General features: G+C 34.6%; 1 protein-coding gene across 1 annotated transcript; it reads left to right on the top strand.

The window, feature by feature from the left end:
- The first annotated feature begins 11,633 nt into the window (after window positions 1-11,633).
- On the top strand, window positions 11,634-15,810 carry LOC141695887 (uncharacterized). The gene is made up of 10 exons (XM_074500095.1): window positions 11,634-11,676; window positions 11,724-11,779; window positions 11,937-11,990; window positions 12,099-12,168; window positions 12,258-12,477; window positions 12,864-13,052; window positions 13,133-13,717; window positions 13,784-14,148; window positions 14,285-15,165; window positions 15,217-15,810. The coding sequence occupies exons 1-10, from the start codon at window positions 11,634-11,636 to the stop codon at window positions 15,808-15,810; spliced, it is 3,057 nt and encodes a 1,018-aa protein (XP_074356196.1).
- The last annotated feature ends 1,005 nt before the right edge of the window (window positions 15,811-16,815 follow it).

Raw genomic sequence — 16,815 nt, 5'->3', positions numbered from 1 at the left:
ATATATAAACAGATTTATCCCCATTTCTGCACTTTTCATCGCCGCCTCATCAAACATAAATTAGGGTTTCTTATTCTCTCTTCATCAGACAAACACGGCTAAAATCAGACAGAATAATTCATGGCTGAAGAAGGATCCATGGCTGAAGAGGGCTCAAAACTCTTCATCAGACAGATAATACGTTCACAAGTATCTTTCTCTCTCTCTCTCTCTCTCTCTCTCTCTCTCTGCTTCCGGCTCTCTATATTTATATATATAAACCTGAATTTAATTTAGGGTTATATTTGGGGTTTTTCATAATTTATTGTTATATTTGGGGTTTTCTTTAATTTAGGGTTTCTTATTCTATAATTTATTTTTAATTTTTTTTTGCTATATTACAGATGTGATTAGAAAATATTGTATACTTTGTGATATTAGCTGTTTTTAGTTTCTGTGAATAAATTTGTAATCTATAAAAACACAAGATATTGTTTACGTGTGATGTTTTGACTTGGTAATATGACTTTTGCCCTGTCAGTTTTATGTTATTGGGATTATCCAAGATACCTCCCAGTTTTCAGTTCATGGATATAGAATGGTAGGTCAATTTTAATGATTTGAATTCTCGTGTTGTTTAACAGGTGGTCTGGGCTGGTCCTAATAGGCGGAAGGGGAAAAAAGGATAAAGAGAACAATGATGATGAAGAAAGTTATGTGGAAGGGACTTACGAGGAGGGTGAAAGCAGTCGTAAGATTATATTTGAGAGGAAAAGACGAAATTGTTCTGAAGGGGACTATCCAAGGAAACCGGCAAGAAATGCAAGGCCAACAATTTGTTTTCTTCATAACGAGAAAGGGTAAGAGATTTTACGAATATATAGTTGTAAGTTATAAAATTGAGAGACATAAGGCATATTACCTAGCTCCTGCTACTCGTGAGAAATATTAGTCTTAATCTAATATGTTTTAATTATTTGTTACAGCCTCTTGGAAAATACACCCAAGAAAACTCTTGGGCACATTTTTCGGATGAAATTTGATGATCAAAATATCTGGACAAGGGGAGCTTCACGTGAAGTTTTTTATTGCTCGTGTATCAAGAATTTTAAAGTAAGTAACACCTATATTTTTTTACGTAAAGCTTCACGTGAAGCCTTTACTGCCATTTATACATCTGGATAAAAACATTTTAAAGTAAGAGTCATCTATTGTTCAGATGATACCTTGTTCTTTTCGTAACAAATTTATATCTTCACCAGCCTCTTAGTGTACTAAATTGTCAAAGTATAATTGCATTGATAGGCTAGATTTAATTGTTCATATAGTGATAGTTGTACAAGTATCCTTAGACTTGAGGTCATTATAGTTATCTTGTGTACACTGAACTATGCTTTGGTTTAGTTCTTAGTCTCAAGGGACAATTATAAGGGCTCTACTGGGTATAGGAATTTGTACACGAAGATAGTGTATGATCAATAAAGGATCTACCCCTTCCAGTGAAGGACGAGAATGTTCAATACTAATCCACTTATGCTAGTTCAGGAATCTCTGGCCAGAGTGAATGAAATTAGAAAGGAGTTTCTAATTTACATTAAAGAGAACTAAGCATAGTGAATGGGAAAGCAAGTGATTAAATAAGATAGGCTTGACACAAGTTCCATGCCTTATATTTAATCGTGACATTGCAGGGTAGAAGGAATTGATTGTACGGTAACTACTCACTGAATAGGTTCTTGGTATTCTAAGCAGTGAATTCGTATTATCCGGATAGTCGCGATATGCTGAGAAGTATCCCTCACGATGTAGAATAAATATGATTAATTAATTAATCATATTTAATAAATTAGAGAATTTATATAAATAATGATAAAATAGTTTTATTATTATTTATTTCTACTACCGGCTTAATATTGAACCTACAGGGTCACACCATAAAAGAGAATGATTTAATGGTGGAGGAATTAATTAATAATGGCTGATAATTATTTATTTATGAAATAAATAATTAATTGACAAATTTAATAATTGATTAAATAAGATTTAATTGATTATAAATTAATTAAGAAAAGGTTCTTAATATTATTAATTAAGAATTTAAATTTTGGAAATTAAATCAAGTGAGAGAATTATTTCTAAAGAGTTTAGAAAAAGATTAATAATTAAAAGGTGTTTTAATTATTAGTGAGAAAATAAAGGGTTAATAATAATAATATTTTATGGGAAAATTTTCAGCTGAAAATTTTGCCTATAAATATACTATTATAAACCCTATTTTTGCCTCAACCAAAAAGATTTATAAAACCCTAATTCTCTCCATCTCCTCCTCCTTCATTACATCATTTTCTTGGTGGATACCGGTGGAGTACTTCACACTTGAGGAGCAGCTGCTAAGGATCTCCGTTCATCATTTTTGGATCGCCATTAAAGACCTCCATCTTTCCATTAACGTAAAGCTTCTTAAGGTAAACATACTGAACTACGTATTAAATATTATTTTTCGCATGAATCCTGCGGAGGGTTTCGGTTTTTTTTAAGATTTAAATTTATGTTTTCGCTGCGTTTATGTGCTAAAACCCTTCAAATATGACAAAGCCTACTACATTAGCGGATAGTTGTATGTATCCAGGTCTTCATCTTCATCTTCATTTCTGCCTGGTTCCTCATCTCCGCTGTTGCCGCTATTATTCACAACCCGCTTAGCCATCACAGTTTCCTGCATATTTCAACTTATTAATAACTGTAATTTCACCATATTATCGACAATCGTGTCCGACAACTAATAAGTCTTTCTGCATGAACATATAACAGAACACATTTTAGTGTTCACAGAACAAGACCCAACCCCCTAATAAAATTCATGACAACAAATAAAGTAATATTGTTATAAGAATTCTACCAACTATATCTCAATTTCACCAATGTAGAACAACCAATGGATTTACAGACGAAAACATGAATTTACTGATGAAACATGAATTCACTGATACTATAATGTACACTAAATATACTTTTACCAGAATGGAAACAAATAGCACATTAGTAAAATAAAACCGCGATAACGTTTTTAAACAAAAATGTTATCGGAAGCAGACCAGGACAAGGTAAGTTACCTTCACCAAATGTAAATTACCTTCACCAATGGACAAATGTAAATTCAAGCAGTTCACCAAATGTAAATTCAAGTAGTTCTTGTCAGATTATCATTTAAAACTACTTATAAGATATACAATATCAACTGAACTATCCCAACAGAACTATCCCAACTGAACAATATGAACTGAACCAAATGTAATGCATACTACTAGTTAACAACTTTTAATAGTGGTGAGCCATGTATCTGCAAACTAGTACCACCATGAGCATTTATACTGGAAAATTCCTAACTAATGGACAAATTCTACCTGACCAACATGTCCAGAAGCAGTCCCTTGGGACATGGATGAATCATTCTCCAGTTTATAACTTAATTGTACAATTTGTGTAATCAAATTATCGGAGATGTGTTTGGTTAAATTTACTATTTATTCATGCATAAATAACAAAAGTATAGCTTCGACCAGAAGAAAATAGCAGAGTTATAATGATTTAAATGTTTTTCTGTCCGATGATAACCGTCAAAATGATATTTATCAGCTTAATGATTTAAGAAAAGAAAAAATATTACCTCTACAATTATCTTGTCATTCTTCTTCAAGATTGGACCAAGCAAACCACTTGCTGCTCGTACGTAATGATTGTGCAGTGACTGTTGACTCGGGTCTGGAAGAGCAGAATGGGCTAATTTACGCACCTCCACGTCAAGAACGGACTGCTTCACTTCACGCATCGGTAGAGAAAGAACCATTTGCCACACGCCATCTAGGATCTCCGACATCATCTTGTATATTTCATCAGGAACAGGAACTGGAACATCAACTACAGATTGAGATCTGCTCATTTTTTGTTTTTTTATAACTTGCAGCGTATCCCATGGGCCCAAAAGCTCAGCCAAAGTTTCTTGGGGACGAAAGTTGATCCTCCCTTTCCTTGGGGATCTTGCATTAGCCATCACGATAACCTCCCTCTTTTCATGGAATTCCCTCCGGGCATGGGGGGATGCTGGTTCTTTAATAAGCTCAAACTCAGGTGCCAACTCAATTCTCGCCTTTTTCAGTTTTTTCTGCAGGGTTTGAAAACAAGAAATCCTTCTTATATCACAAATAAAGAACACAATAATTTAAAATCGGTAAGAAATAAGCAGTTAAAAGAAAGTAAATTCAGAAATTACAAATAAATTACAAACCTCCAGATCTTGCACAGCTGGTTGAGTGGGATCATACGCTATACCCAAGAATTCTTCTTCAGAGATAGGCAACTCTCCTTCAGCCTCTCTTTTTTCATTAATTTCCTATAATATGAAAAAATTTCACGAAATAGATACTGAAGCAATTAAAAATTAAAATGTAGATTAATTAATCTATTTGCAAGAGAGAATACTACTTGACGTCTCTGCTGAAATGGTTTGGCCCCGCTGCGAGATACAAATTCAACCTTACGTCGGGCATTCTTTTCATTTTCGAACTGTCTTTTAAACACATCATCCTCCCAATAATCACAAACAGAATTCCATGTGCGCTGCGAGTAGTAGTAGGGCTTCAATCCTTCGTCCCTAATATTAAAATCGTTCTCAGTATATCCAGCTTCCAAGAGATGCTTCACTTTTTCCACGAGTCGGCTCCACTCTGCACTGAGATAAGACTTCCAATTTCTATGTAGATACGCTCTTACAACTTCATCCCCGTCTTCTTCATCATAAGGAAAGGGATAAACATAATACTCCTGCCAAATAAAATTGTATAGTATTAATTAAAAAACAGAACTTATCAACCTACCATTCTATATCCATGAACTGAAAACTGGGAGTTATCTTGGATAATCCCAATAACATAAAACTGACAGGGCAAAGTCTTATTACCAAGTTAAAACATCACACGTAAATAATTTCTTGTGTTTTTATAGATTACAAATTTACTCACAGAAACTAAAAACAGCTAATATCACAAAGTATACAACATTTTCTAATCACATCTGTAATGTAGCAAAAAAAATTAAAAATAAAAATGAAACCCATTCAAATCATTTGCTTTTGGCTAGGTACATACTACTATATTTATTTTTCTTACAGGGTTAACACACCTTGGCTAAATTTTATATAATTCAACTTCTTATCCTAAGAGGTGACATCTTTATGTACTAATCTGACCTTGTATATCTTTTTTCTCTTTTTCCAGATTTGTTCGCTAAATTCAATATATGATAGTATTGGCCCCTGTTGATTCCCCTATCACTAATGGAATAGGTCGAGGTACATCTCAAAATCAAATTCTCTTTGGGTATCACTATATTAATGTGGAATCAAATATGATATAACAATTTCACATAAACAAAAACAGATGTCAAGACATGAAAAGCCCTAATATGAACATAACCAAAGATGCATGATTAAAAAAACAATTTGCGAAAGTCATACTCAGAATGCTAACATAGTCTATAGATTAGTAAATCTGGAACTCAAAAGCAGCATATAACATATTAAAATAGATATACATGCCCGCACAAATTCGCATGCCCACAAACATATGTATATTAAAAGAAAATTAAAATATTCTTTTATCTTAGTTGATATATTAGCACACCCAGAATATGTTACATATGAAACTAAATCAGCAGAAGTTCCTAAAATATTCAAAATTTCAGCAATATTTCTAACAGAAACCAAAAGGATTAATCATTCAAATACCAGAAACAAAAACATCCCAAGTTTAACTTGTACCACATCAGGATACTTGTCCAGAAAACACCAAGGCAAAATAGAACTACAGAATAGCCAGGAGTATGATAATTTGATAGAACCCTAAAGTTTCATACGTTGTCTTGCAACTTATTGAACAAAAACATGCTTCAAGTTCAAACACAAACGATATCTGAATTATTATAGCAATCACCGAAGGCCTAGCCCTCTCCTGTGAACTGGCCGACTAGTGAACTAGATACTTTAAACTGCATATATTAAAAAACAGAATTTACTCTAGTTAATATATTAAAAAACGTGAAGCCTATGTTTTGTAAAAAAAGAAGAAGTTAGCTCTGGTTAATTCTGGTTACTATTAAAATAAAAGAAAGTTCCATTTTGAACGCAAACCATATTTTTGCAAATACTTTTGAAAAATATTTGTCATCTCAGAAAAGTTTTGAAGGTATTATTTTTGATATTTTCTCTAAATAAAAAATATTAAATATTACGGCATCCAAAAAAAATAGCAATACATTTCACTTGATTACACAAGTATTTGTTAATATAAACTTACAAAGTGGCTACAAAACACTAAAGACAAATAAAAACTAACAGGCAGAATATTAACTTTCAAAATAAGCAGAACAATGATAAAATCATTACCAAGATGTCCAAAACAATAATAAAATCATTCTTTAGAATCAAACAAGAGTTGTAATGCTATTGTACAGCTCCTACAATTCTTTAAAACCTATGTCTCATTTTGCTAGCTACTAATTGTAAAGGTACTTGGCCAGAAACAAAAGAACAAAAAAAGAAAAGTTTCTCCCATAACTGAACTAGCCATGTCGACTTTTTAACCCAAAATCAAATGATTTGCCTCCATCTAACTGTATATAAGACTGCAACTAAAAGTTTCTCCATCTGACTGCTTCCATATTTTAAGAATTCAATTCAAATTTTTTTTCTAAAAATTATATAATATTAAATAGTATCTGTGCAATCCGTGCATCACACGTGTTTTAAGCTAGTTATATTAATTTTCGAAATACTATAATTTTATGTTTTACTTTAAATTAGAGTACTACTTGCTCTACTGAATTTTGGACTTTTAAATAATAATGTGTATTACAATCAAATTTGACTAGCTCTTTTAGTTCTTCAAGGACATTTTAGTCTTTTCCAACTTATAAAAGTAACAATGATTTTATTTATATACATCTTTTTTCTTTTTTCTTCTTTCTAAGTTTACATTTTATGTATATATTTATAATGTTTTTTGTTCACTTGCACAATCCTCCTGTAGAGACATACATCTATCTATATAATAAATCCTGATTCCAAATCAAGGGTTTTTTTACATCCCATACCCTTCAACTTTTATATTATTTACTTATAATGCCACTACATTTACTACCTAAACATACACAAATCAGTACCCCTGTATACCCTTTGTCCAAAAATAAAGCTCACCTCCCACATGCACACACAAGCTGGCATTGAAATTTTTTTGTTCCAATTCTAAGACGCACAGATAACCAAACCCAATAAACAACTAATATTTTACTGTACTAAGTGTTAGAACCCATATGTCTATGAATGAGCCTAGGCATTTCAAATTTGAAAAAAGTTGATTTGCCATCTACAATCTAAAACATTAGGTTTTCTCTCTTCTCGGGTTTGGCAGAGAAATGAAATAGGTGATTTTCATTAACATCCATGTTTATCCCCTTATTATTTCATGTCTTTATGATACTGTTCCTTGCTCCTGACCTAATTTGTTTGCTTCTTCTTACTCTGTAGGTCCTGAATTATAACCATTTAAAACTTGATAATTTTAGTTCTTTGCAGTCAGATTTTTGTAGTAACATAAAGAAACTGAGGAAGCTTGACAGTAATACTAGAGAGAAATTAGGTAATTTAGTCTATGAAGACTATTGTTACCATTAAATTGTGAAGTACTTATTGTTGTTTCTGCATAGAATCTCAATTTGTCAATTTTTGTGTTGTGCGGGTCTTTCTGTTCAAAGTGGTTCACTTTTGGTAGATGATGTACCTTCCAAGTCCAACCCGAGTCTGCTCAACCCTAGCACATGCACCGCCGTAAATAAATCTACGTCAACATTACCATTTTCCGATTTAACCAATAGGACGATTCCCCGTGTTTCCTGAAAAGCAGTAATGGAATTAAATTTGAACAAAACATATGTTAGAAGAGGTACCTTTCTACTACATTCGGTTATCAGGTGTCTATGTTTCAAATTGCTAAGAAACGCTTATTTTAAAAGCAGGTGGAACCCCGAATGTTTCTACTCCTCTAAGCCATGGTTAGTACTCTTAATTAAACTGGTTTGAACGTGTACTAAGTTAGTTTCCTTTTTTTTATGAGTTATTTTTTGAGAATCAGGCCAATTTTTAAGAACTCCCACCTCGAGCAAGAGCTCTATTACAGTTGATGGTTCTTATAATAGCAGAAATAAAGCCTTTACTGTCGATGGTGAAAATATTAATCTTTCATCAATAGGTAACCTATTACTTTGTAGGAGACTCACACTGTTAAACACATTTTATACTTTACCTTTATAATTTTTCTATTTTTTAATTTGTTTTGTTGTTGAATGAAGAATACCTTGATGTATGATATGAATTAGGTGTTGATTTGAATAATCCAAACTTGACAAATAGCACAATGACTGCTGAAAGTTTAATTCCTTTGAATGGTAACAAAACACATGTTAGAAGAGGTACCTTTCAACTACCTTTGGTTATCAGGTAGGTTTGTTTCAATTTGCTAAGAAATGCTTTTTTTAAAAGTAGGTGGAACCCCTAATATTTCTACTCCTATGAGCCATGTTTAGTACTCTTAATTAAACTGGTTTGAACGTGTACTAATTTGGTTTCCTTTTTTATTTATGAGTTATTTGTTAAGAATCAGGCCAATTTTTAAGAACTCCCACCTCGAGCAAGAGCTCCATAATAGTAGATGGTTCTTATAATAGCAGAAAGAAAGCCATTACTGTCGATGGTGAAAATATTAATCTTTCAACAATAGGTAACCTATTACTTTGTAGGAAACTCTTACTTTTAAAAACACATTTTATACTTTACCTTTGTAGTTTTTCTAATTTTTAATTTGTTTTGTTGCTGAATGAAGAATTCCTTGTTGTATGACATGAATCAGGTTTTGATTTGAATAATCTAAACTTGACAAATAGCACAATGATTGCTGAAGGTTTAATTCCTTTGAATGGTACAATTATTTTTCTTATAATAAATTTCTAACCCTTTAATTTGTCTCACATAGATTTTTTGTGCCCCTTAATTGTTACCTGAAAAGATTACTGTTGATTTGATGTATGTTAATTTAAATTTATTAATTAATTTTGTTTGTAGAAGCTCGCCTATTGAATGGAGAATTGCGTACACGCAAACAACGCAAAGCAGACGCCAATGTATTTTGTGTTTCGAAGTCTATTTTTTTTAACAAGATATTTCAAGCAATGATTTTGATAGTACAGGTTATAACCGTACATTTCTAAAGCATTCAAACATTTATTTTTGTAAATTGTAATATAATGAGTTTGCAATTTTAGATGGAGAGTATACAACTAATTTCCTCCCGCAACATGATGATGCTGAGTTGTTTTGGGACGATGGTAAGTAAATATCATTTTGCCTGTTTCGGAATTTTTAAAACGTCATACATTAATTTATTTCAATTTTGCAGATATTGATTTTGATGACACCAATATTGAAGATGTTGACCTTTCCAGTTGTACAGGTTCCATATTTTTATGATGTATATATAATTTCTAAATTTTTATTTAATAAACCTAATTTTCCCCCTTAATTTCACAGTTCCTCAAGGTTATGTTTCCTTAGGACCTTCAACTGAATTCTGTACGAAGTGTAAAGCCATAATATGGAAGGAAGAAAGGACCAAAAAGCATGTGAAGAAAGGACCTGCAAAATTCAGTGTATGTTGTGGGCAAGGTACAAATAAACTACCATCCACGCCCGTGACTCCTGAGTATTTGCTGAATTTGTATAATCATCCCAAGAAGGGCTCTGCTTTCAAACGTAACATATGCTTATATAATTGTATGCTTGCATTTACGTCAATGGGTGGAAAAGTAGATTACTCTATCAATTCTGGTAGAGCTCCTTATGTGTATCGTCCTAATGGACAAAATCACCACGTGTTTGGCTCTCTAATACCTAATGATGGAGAGGATCCCAAATTTTGCCAGCTCTATGTCTATGACACTGAGAATGAGGTACATAATAGATTAAAATGGATTAAAGTTGATGATGATCATGGTGTGGATGTTGATGTTGTTGAAAGTTTAGTGCAAATGTTGGACAGTACGAACCAGTTGGTTAGGAAATTTTGTAAAGCCCGTGATCGTTTCAGAAATGACCCTGTACAAGATCTTACAATCAGACTCAAAGTTCATCATTCGAAGAGTGGCCGTCCAAATAATATTGGTCCTTCCAATGAAGTGGTGGCTATTATGGTTGGCGACATTGACACAACATGCGGTGAGCGTGATATTATACTGCAGAAGACCAACAATGATCTTGAACAGATAACCAGTGTTCATCCGAAGCTCATGGCACTATAATACCCTCTTCTCTTTCCACTTGGTGAAGATGGATACCACAATGAAATTCCATATGTTGACTCGAAAACTCAGCCCTTGACATATGAACAACAAAACCTGTCCTCAAAGTTCTGTCTTGGTCCGAGTGTGGATAGCATTTCAGCCTAGAACGGAACAAAAAAAATTTCAATGAAATGAAGTAGGGCCTGACCGGATATCGTTTGTCCACAAATTAAAAAAAAAGTTGGTTTTTAGTAGTAGTTCATGAGACCTCGAATTCCCACGTTCCAGCGTGCATTATGCCAACGGGTCCCGCCCCCAACTCTAGCTGAGAAGTTGAGTTACCCTTCTTTTTTTTTTCAGAAAAAGAGTAGTAGTAATTATGAATAGGAACCCGGAACACAAGCTGGACATGTTGATGGGACAATTGCAGAACCTTGAAACAATTCGATCAATTTGAAGTTTGAAATGAAAGAAGACGACCAAAGTGGCAGCTCTCTCCGTCTCCCGAAATTCGTTAGCAAGAAGAACTAATCCATGATGGGCGATGAACATAGTGATCTCTGGAACTAGTCTACATCCTACGTAGAGTGCCCAAGCTTGGGGCCAGCTCAGTTCTCTTATCCATCGGTCCAATGCACTGGGCTCATCTCAAAAGAAAAAATGGAGTTGTCTTGTTCGCCTGCCAAGTGCCGAGGATAGATGTCTGATTCCCATTTGACTAGTTAAGGGAGCCCGTTACTTCACCAAGATAGACTTAAAGTCGGGATACCACCAAGTGCAAGTGGTGGAAGGCATTGGAAGACCGCGTTAAAGACAAGGCAAGAGTTATATGAATGGGTCGTCATGCCATTCGTAACTATTACGGTAAGGCCAACGCACCTGCAACCTTTATGCGGCTGATGAACGATGTTCTTAGGCCTTATTTAGATTGGATGAATTCGTCACGGTCTACGACGACGACATCTGGTTTATAGCAATACCTGGGAGGAGCATCTGAAACATGTAGAGGCTGTTCTAGAAGCTCTGCGTGAGCACCAGCTGAAAGCCCATACGGAGAAGAGCTTACTTATGAGCAAAAAGAAGAATTTATATTACGCGATCGTGACTGTCCATCTTTATCAGCCAACTCCCCAGTTTCCATATCTTGAGGACGCCCCCAAGCGCTCATGGTATCATTATGAATATACAAACCAAAACTGTGAAAGCCTCTAAATATACATGCCCAGTTGAGCATTGTCCGAGTTAGTAGGCAGCGCCTACCAAGCGTCCGCATGGCCCTTATGGAAAAGGTTTTAGCACCGGGGTATCCTATATGTACTCCAGTTTATTCGAAGTATCCCAATGGTGTAACTTCGTCATAGGGCGGGCAGCTTTATCTGATCAAGGGCCGGGGCACAAGGGTCCTGGTACTATCCAGGTGCGAAGAACCCCGGAGGTGTTTTACGGGACCTGTGTCAAAGGAAAGGATTGTTGCACTCTCTTGCTTGAATGAATCGACATTTGTGGATGGTTGTTCATTCGGGAGTCTTCTATCTATATTTTAGAACTATTCTAAGAGCTATCCATCAATATAGATGGAAGAACCAATGTGGCAGAGGAGGTGGTTCCGTTGTCTCAGCCCCCCAAAGGTAGTCAATTCCTTCAATAAGAAGGAGCTAGCCTATCCTGCCCCTTGCTTGTGATAGTAATTCTGGTATTATAAGACTTGTAATTACTTTTTCAAATTGTTCAAGCAGAAGAAAAAGCATAAAAGAATAACAATGAAGGAATACTATGCGTACAAGTTACAAGTCCGAATTCATGAAGGTTTGCTTTAATTTTAATTTAGTTTATTTTGAATTGTAAACTATATCTCAACACTTATAAAATCTTAATCAGTTACATAACATATGCAGGTCTGCATGTTCATTTAGCAGGTAGATTGTATCAACAGTATGTTGTAGATGCTTTCTCATGTGTTGAGCAAGCCCGTTTATGGTGGCTGCGTACTCACCAACAAAATCTGCGCAGTGATTTATACAGTAGTGTTTCTAATAAATTTGTTAATGGTGAGACTACAACATCGAATATTGGTAAAGGATTTATATTACCTGCTAATTTTCTTGGTTCAAAAAGGTACATGCAGCAAAATTTTCAAGATGCCCTTGCTTTTTGTCGATCCGTTGGACATCCTGACATTTTCCTCACAATGACATGCAACCCACTTTGGGATGAAATATTACAAATGATGAAACACTTACCTGGTTGCTCTCTCTAAGACTCTCCTGATATAATATCATGTGTTTTCCATTTGAAGCTTGAGCAGTTATTGGATGATATTAAAAATAATAGTTTTTTGGGACATGTATTGGAGGTATTTTTGTATACTAGACTAAATTAAAAATTCTATTTATTTATTATATTGTTTGTAGTTTATTTTTAAATTTATTAATTGCAGTGATGTACGTTGTTGAATTTCAAAAAAGAGGTTTGCCTCACGTTCATATGCTTATTTGGCTTAGTGCTGAATCAAAGAAGGAGTTGACGTCAAATATTGACAAGTTCGTATCTGCTGAGCTTCCCGACCCTGATTATGATCCTGTTGGATTTGCTGCTGTTAAGTCCTTAATAATGCATGGACCCCGTGGTCTTCAGAACCCAAAATCACCCTGTATGAACAAAATGAAATGCACAAAACATTTCCCCAAAAAGTAATATTTCTTTTCTATAGTCATGTATTGTTTATCTATAAATGGAATAATTAATTAATTTTCATGGATTTTGGTGATAGGTACTTCTATGAGACTTACTTTGATCAGTCAGGGTTTCCAATTTATCGAAGGCGTAAAACTGGGTTCACTATCTCAAAAGGAAAGTGTGAACTTGACAATGGATGGGTCGTACATTACAAAAGTGACCTGTTGGTTAAATACCAATGCCATATGAACGTCGAGATATGCTGTCATGCACGGAGCTTGAAGTATTTATTCGAATATTGTCTAAAAGGCCATGATCGTGCCACTATAGAAATCACCTCTCAAAGAGCTGATAAGGGCAGACACGATGAAACTCCTGTTGACGAGATCAATGCTTATTTTGATGGGCGGTATATATGTGTATCTGAAGCGGCTTATCAAATTTTTGGTTATCCTATCCATTGTCGGTCTATATCCGTGCTTCGTTTATCATTTCATCTTCCCAGAGAGAGGATTTGTACTTTTTTAGAGTCAGAGGTCCTTGCTAAAGTTGTGCGTCGTGAGAAGAATAAACACAGCCAGCTTGGAGCATTTTTGCATCTAAATATTAATGATCCCAGAGCCAGAAATTACACTTATGACCAAATTCCGGAACATTACATTTGGAATGAGATTGACGGGTTGTGGACTTTACGGAAGAAAGGATGATAAATTGGTCGGCTGTTGTATACACATCATACTGCCAGGGAGCTGTGGTATTTACGTTTGATACTTTCAAACATACGAGGTCCTACTTCCTTTGAATCGCTGAAGACTGTGAATGGTATACAGTACAGGACTTTTAAAGATGCATGCAAGGTTTATGGATTATTAGATGATGATAATGAGTGGCACCTTGTGTTAGAGCAGTGTGCAATTAGTGGATTACCATGTCAAATTAGGCAGCTATTTGTTCATATAATAGTTAATTGTCAAGTATCTGACTTGACAATTTTGTGGGAAAAACATTGGAATAACATGGTTGACGATCTTATAATTCAGAGAAAGAACATTGCCAGAAATGAGCATACTGCCTTTTCTGATAGGCAACTGCAGTATTTTGCTCTTGCTGGTTAGTTTATTTCACATATCCAAATTTTACACAGTTCTATTATTTACAAAAGAAACAGTACTAAGTCTTATATATTTTTTCCTTTTAAAGTTATTTTCTGATAATAATTTAACTTGTGAATGTTTCATTTTAACAGAGATTGATAAGTTGTTGAGGTATATTGGAAAGTCATTGAAACAGTTCAAGCAATTACCTCAATCTCCTGTGGACTATCTTCATACTGGAACAAATATTTTGGTTATTGATGAAACCTCATACAACCTCTCTGAAATGGAGGATGAGTTTAATAAACTTTTTCCAAATTGCAACCCCGAGCAATTTCAAGTTTTTAATGATGTCGTGAACAGTGTGCAAAGTAAGGCTAGCGGGGTTTTCTTTATTTATGGCAGTGGTGGCTATGTCAAGACATTTATATGGAAAACGATAATATATAAATTAAGATCTCTTGGCTTAATTGTATTACCGGTTGCTTCTTCAGGCATAGCCGCAACCCTAATGCCGGGAAGACGAACTGCGCATTCACGTTTTAAAATTCTAATTGTGATAGATGATTATTTCTCCTGTGCCATTTATTATGACTCTGACATAGCGGAACATATAAAGCATACCAGCCTTATAATATATGATGAAGCCTCAATGCAATATAGATATACATTTGAATGTCTTAACCGGTCTCTAAGAGACATAATGAGAGCGGTTGATCACAGAAGATATAATATGCCGTTTGGAGGCATTGCTGTTGTGCTTGGAGGGGATTTCAGGAAAATACTTCCTATGATAACACTTGGTTCTCGTGGTGACATTGTATCTGCCTGTATAACAAACTCACCTCTTTGGAAACATTCGAAGATCTTATTGTTGCATCGTAATATGAGATTAAATCAAGGTCAAACTGAAGAAGAGATTGAAAAACTGAAACGCTTTGTTGATTGGGTGCTTAAAGTTGGTAATGGTCAAATTCCCCCACCAAAAGATGTTTTTTTTGATTATGAGGAAGATGACATTATGATTCCCCCTGTATTTTGTGATCCGGAACTGAGTAATTCCATCGGGAATATGATTAAATAGACGTATCCTGATTTTTTGGAGAAATATAGGTTCTCAGACTACTTAAGTGAAAGAGCTATATTAACTCCAACAAATCAAATAGTCAGTCATCTTAACTCTCTAATTGTTGACACTATTCCTTGCATTGAGATAACTTATTACAGTGTAGACCGAGCAGAAGATTTTGGTGGCACTGCATTTGAGCTTAGTTTTGCCTTTCCTCCTGAATATTTAAATTCCATAAGTATTCCACGGCTTCCACCACATGAACTGAAGTTGAAGGAAGGTGTTGCAGTAATGCTAATGAGAAATTTAAATCAAACGCTTGGCCTTTGCAATGGGACTAGGATGATGGTCACCAGATGTTTAACGCAATGCATGGAGTGTGAAGTAATCTTTAGTGCATTTGTGGGCACCAAGCATTTCATCCCTAGAATGGAGCTTCAACCTACAGACACAAAGCTACCTTTTAAGCTTATTAGAAAGCAAATGCCCTTACAGATTTGTTACTCGATGACAATCAACAAGTCGCAGGGTCAGTCTCTCCAAATAGTGGGTTTGTTCCTGCCAAACCCAGTTTTTACACATGGTCAGTTCTACGTAGCTGTTAGATGAGTAACATCGCCTGCCGGATTGAAGTTGTTTATCGATGCTAACAACGGTTCATCAATAAACATTACCAAAAATGTTGTATACCAAGAAGTGTTCTATAATTTACCAAAGGCATAACTGGTTATTTTTCAGTTATATTATTTTTTATTGAAATGTACTTGGACAAGCTTGCTAAAATCTAGCATTCAAATGTTTAGTAAATTAAATATGCTTTATTGTGTTATACTGCCTGTCTCAATTTGTGAATTGCATGCCCGTATTATTTCAATTTTTAATTTTTCCCCCGTACTGTGAGCTGTCTCACCCTTACTAATAAAATAAAAGGTTTTATTTTTAGTTTTTAATATTATTTCAGTACATTATATGTTGTCATGTTTGCCTCCTGGAATGATTTTTCTTACTTAAATACACTAGGTTTTTGCACCCCACTCAAATACCTATTTAGCTTTTGTTTCTTGCAACTGAAAAAAAGTATGGATTGCTTCCCTTATCACTCTCTGTCAGACCTCCAAACTCTCCAACCCAGTGAATGGAAGATCAAAGTTCAAGTCTCAAGGAAATGGAGAGACTATAATGTCCCTCTCGGTGTTGAAACTGCTCTCCACTTGATTGTCATTGATGCCAATGTAAGTTTTTACTTTTTAAACTAAACTTTTTCTATTCCGACCTTTTAATAAGAATATATATCTTTTTTTAGAGGAACCGAATGCATGTTTGGATTCATTCATCTTTAGCAGATTCGTTGAATGTTATGTTTGTGGAGGGTGAAACATATGAAATTAGTAATTTCATAGTAACCCCTTTCGTGGGTAAGTACAAGTGTATTGATTGGGAGAATCATATAATTTTCACACACATGACAGTTATCGCTGAACGTTTGCACTCTCAAAGGTTGAATCTTCCAGAAATATTTTAATGTAGTCACTTCTATGGTATCGATCTGGCCCATATCCAGGACAACCACTGCATTGGTAATATTCAGAATTACCTTTTTTTAAAAAGAACTTT

This window comes from Apium graveolens, chromosome 11 (assembly GCF_009905375.1).
Source record: "Apium graveolens cultivar Ventura chromosome 11, ASM990537v1, whole genome shotgun sequence".
Lineage (NCBI taxonomy): Eukaryota > Viridiplantae > Streptophyta > Magnoliopsida > Apiales > Apiaceae > Apium > Apium graveolens.
This window is presented reverse-complemented; position numbering and strand designations above follow the sequence as displayed.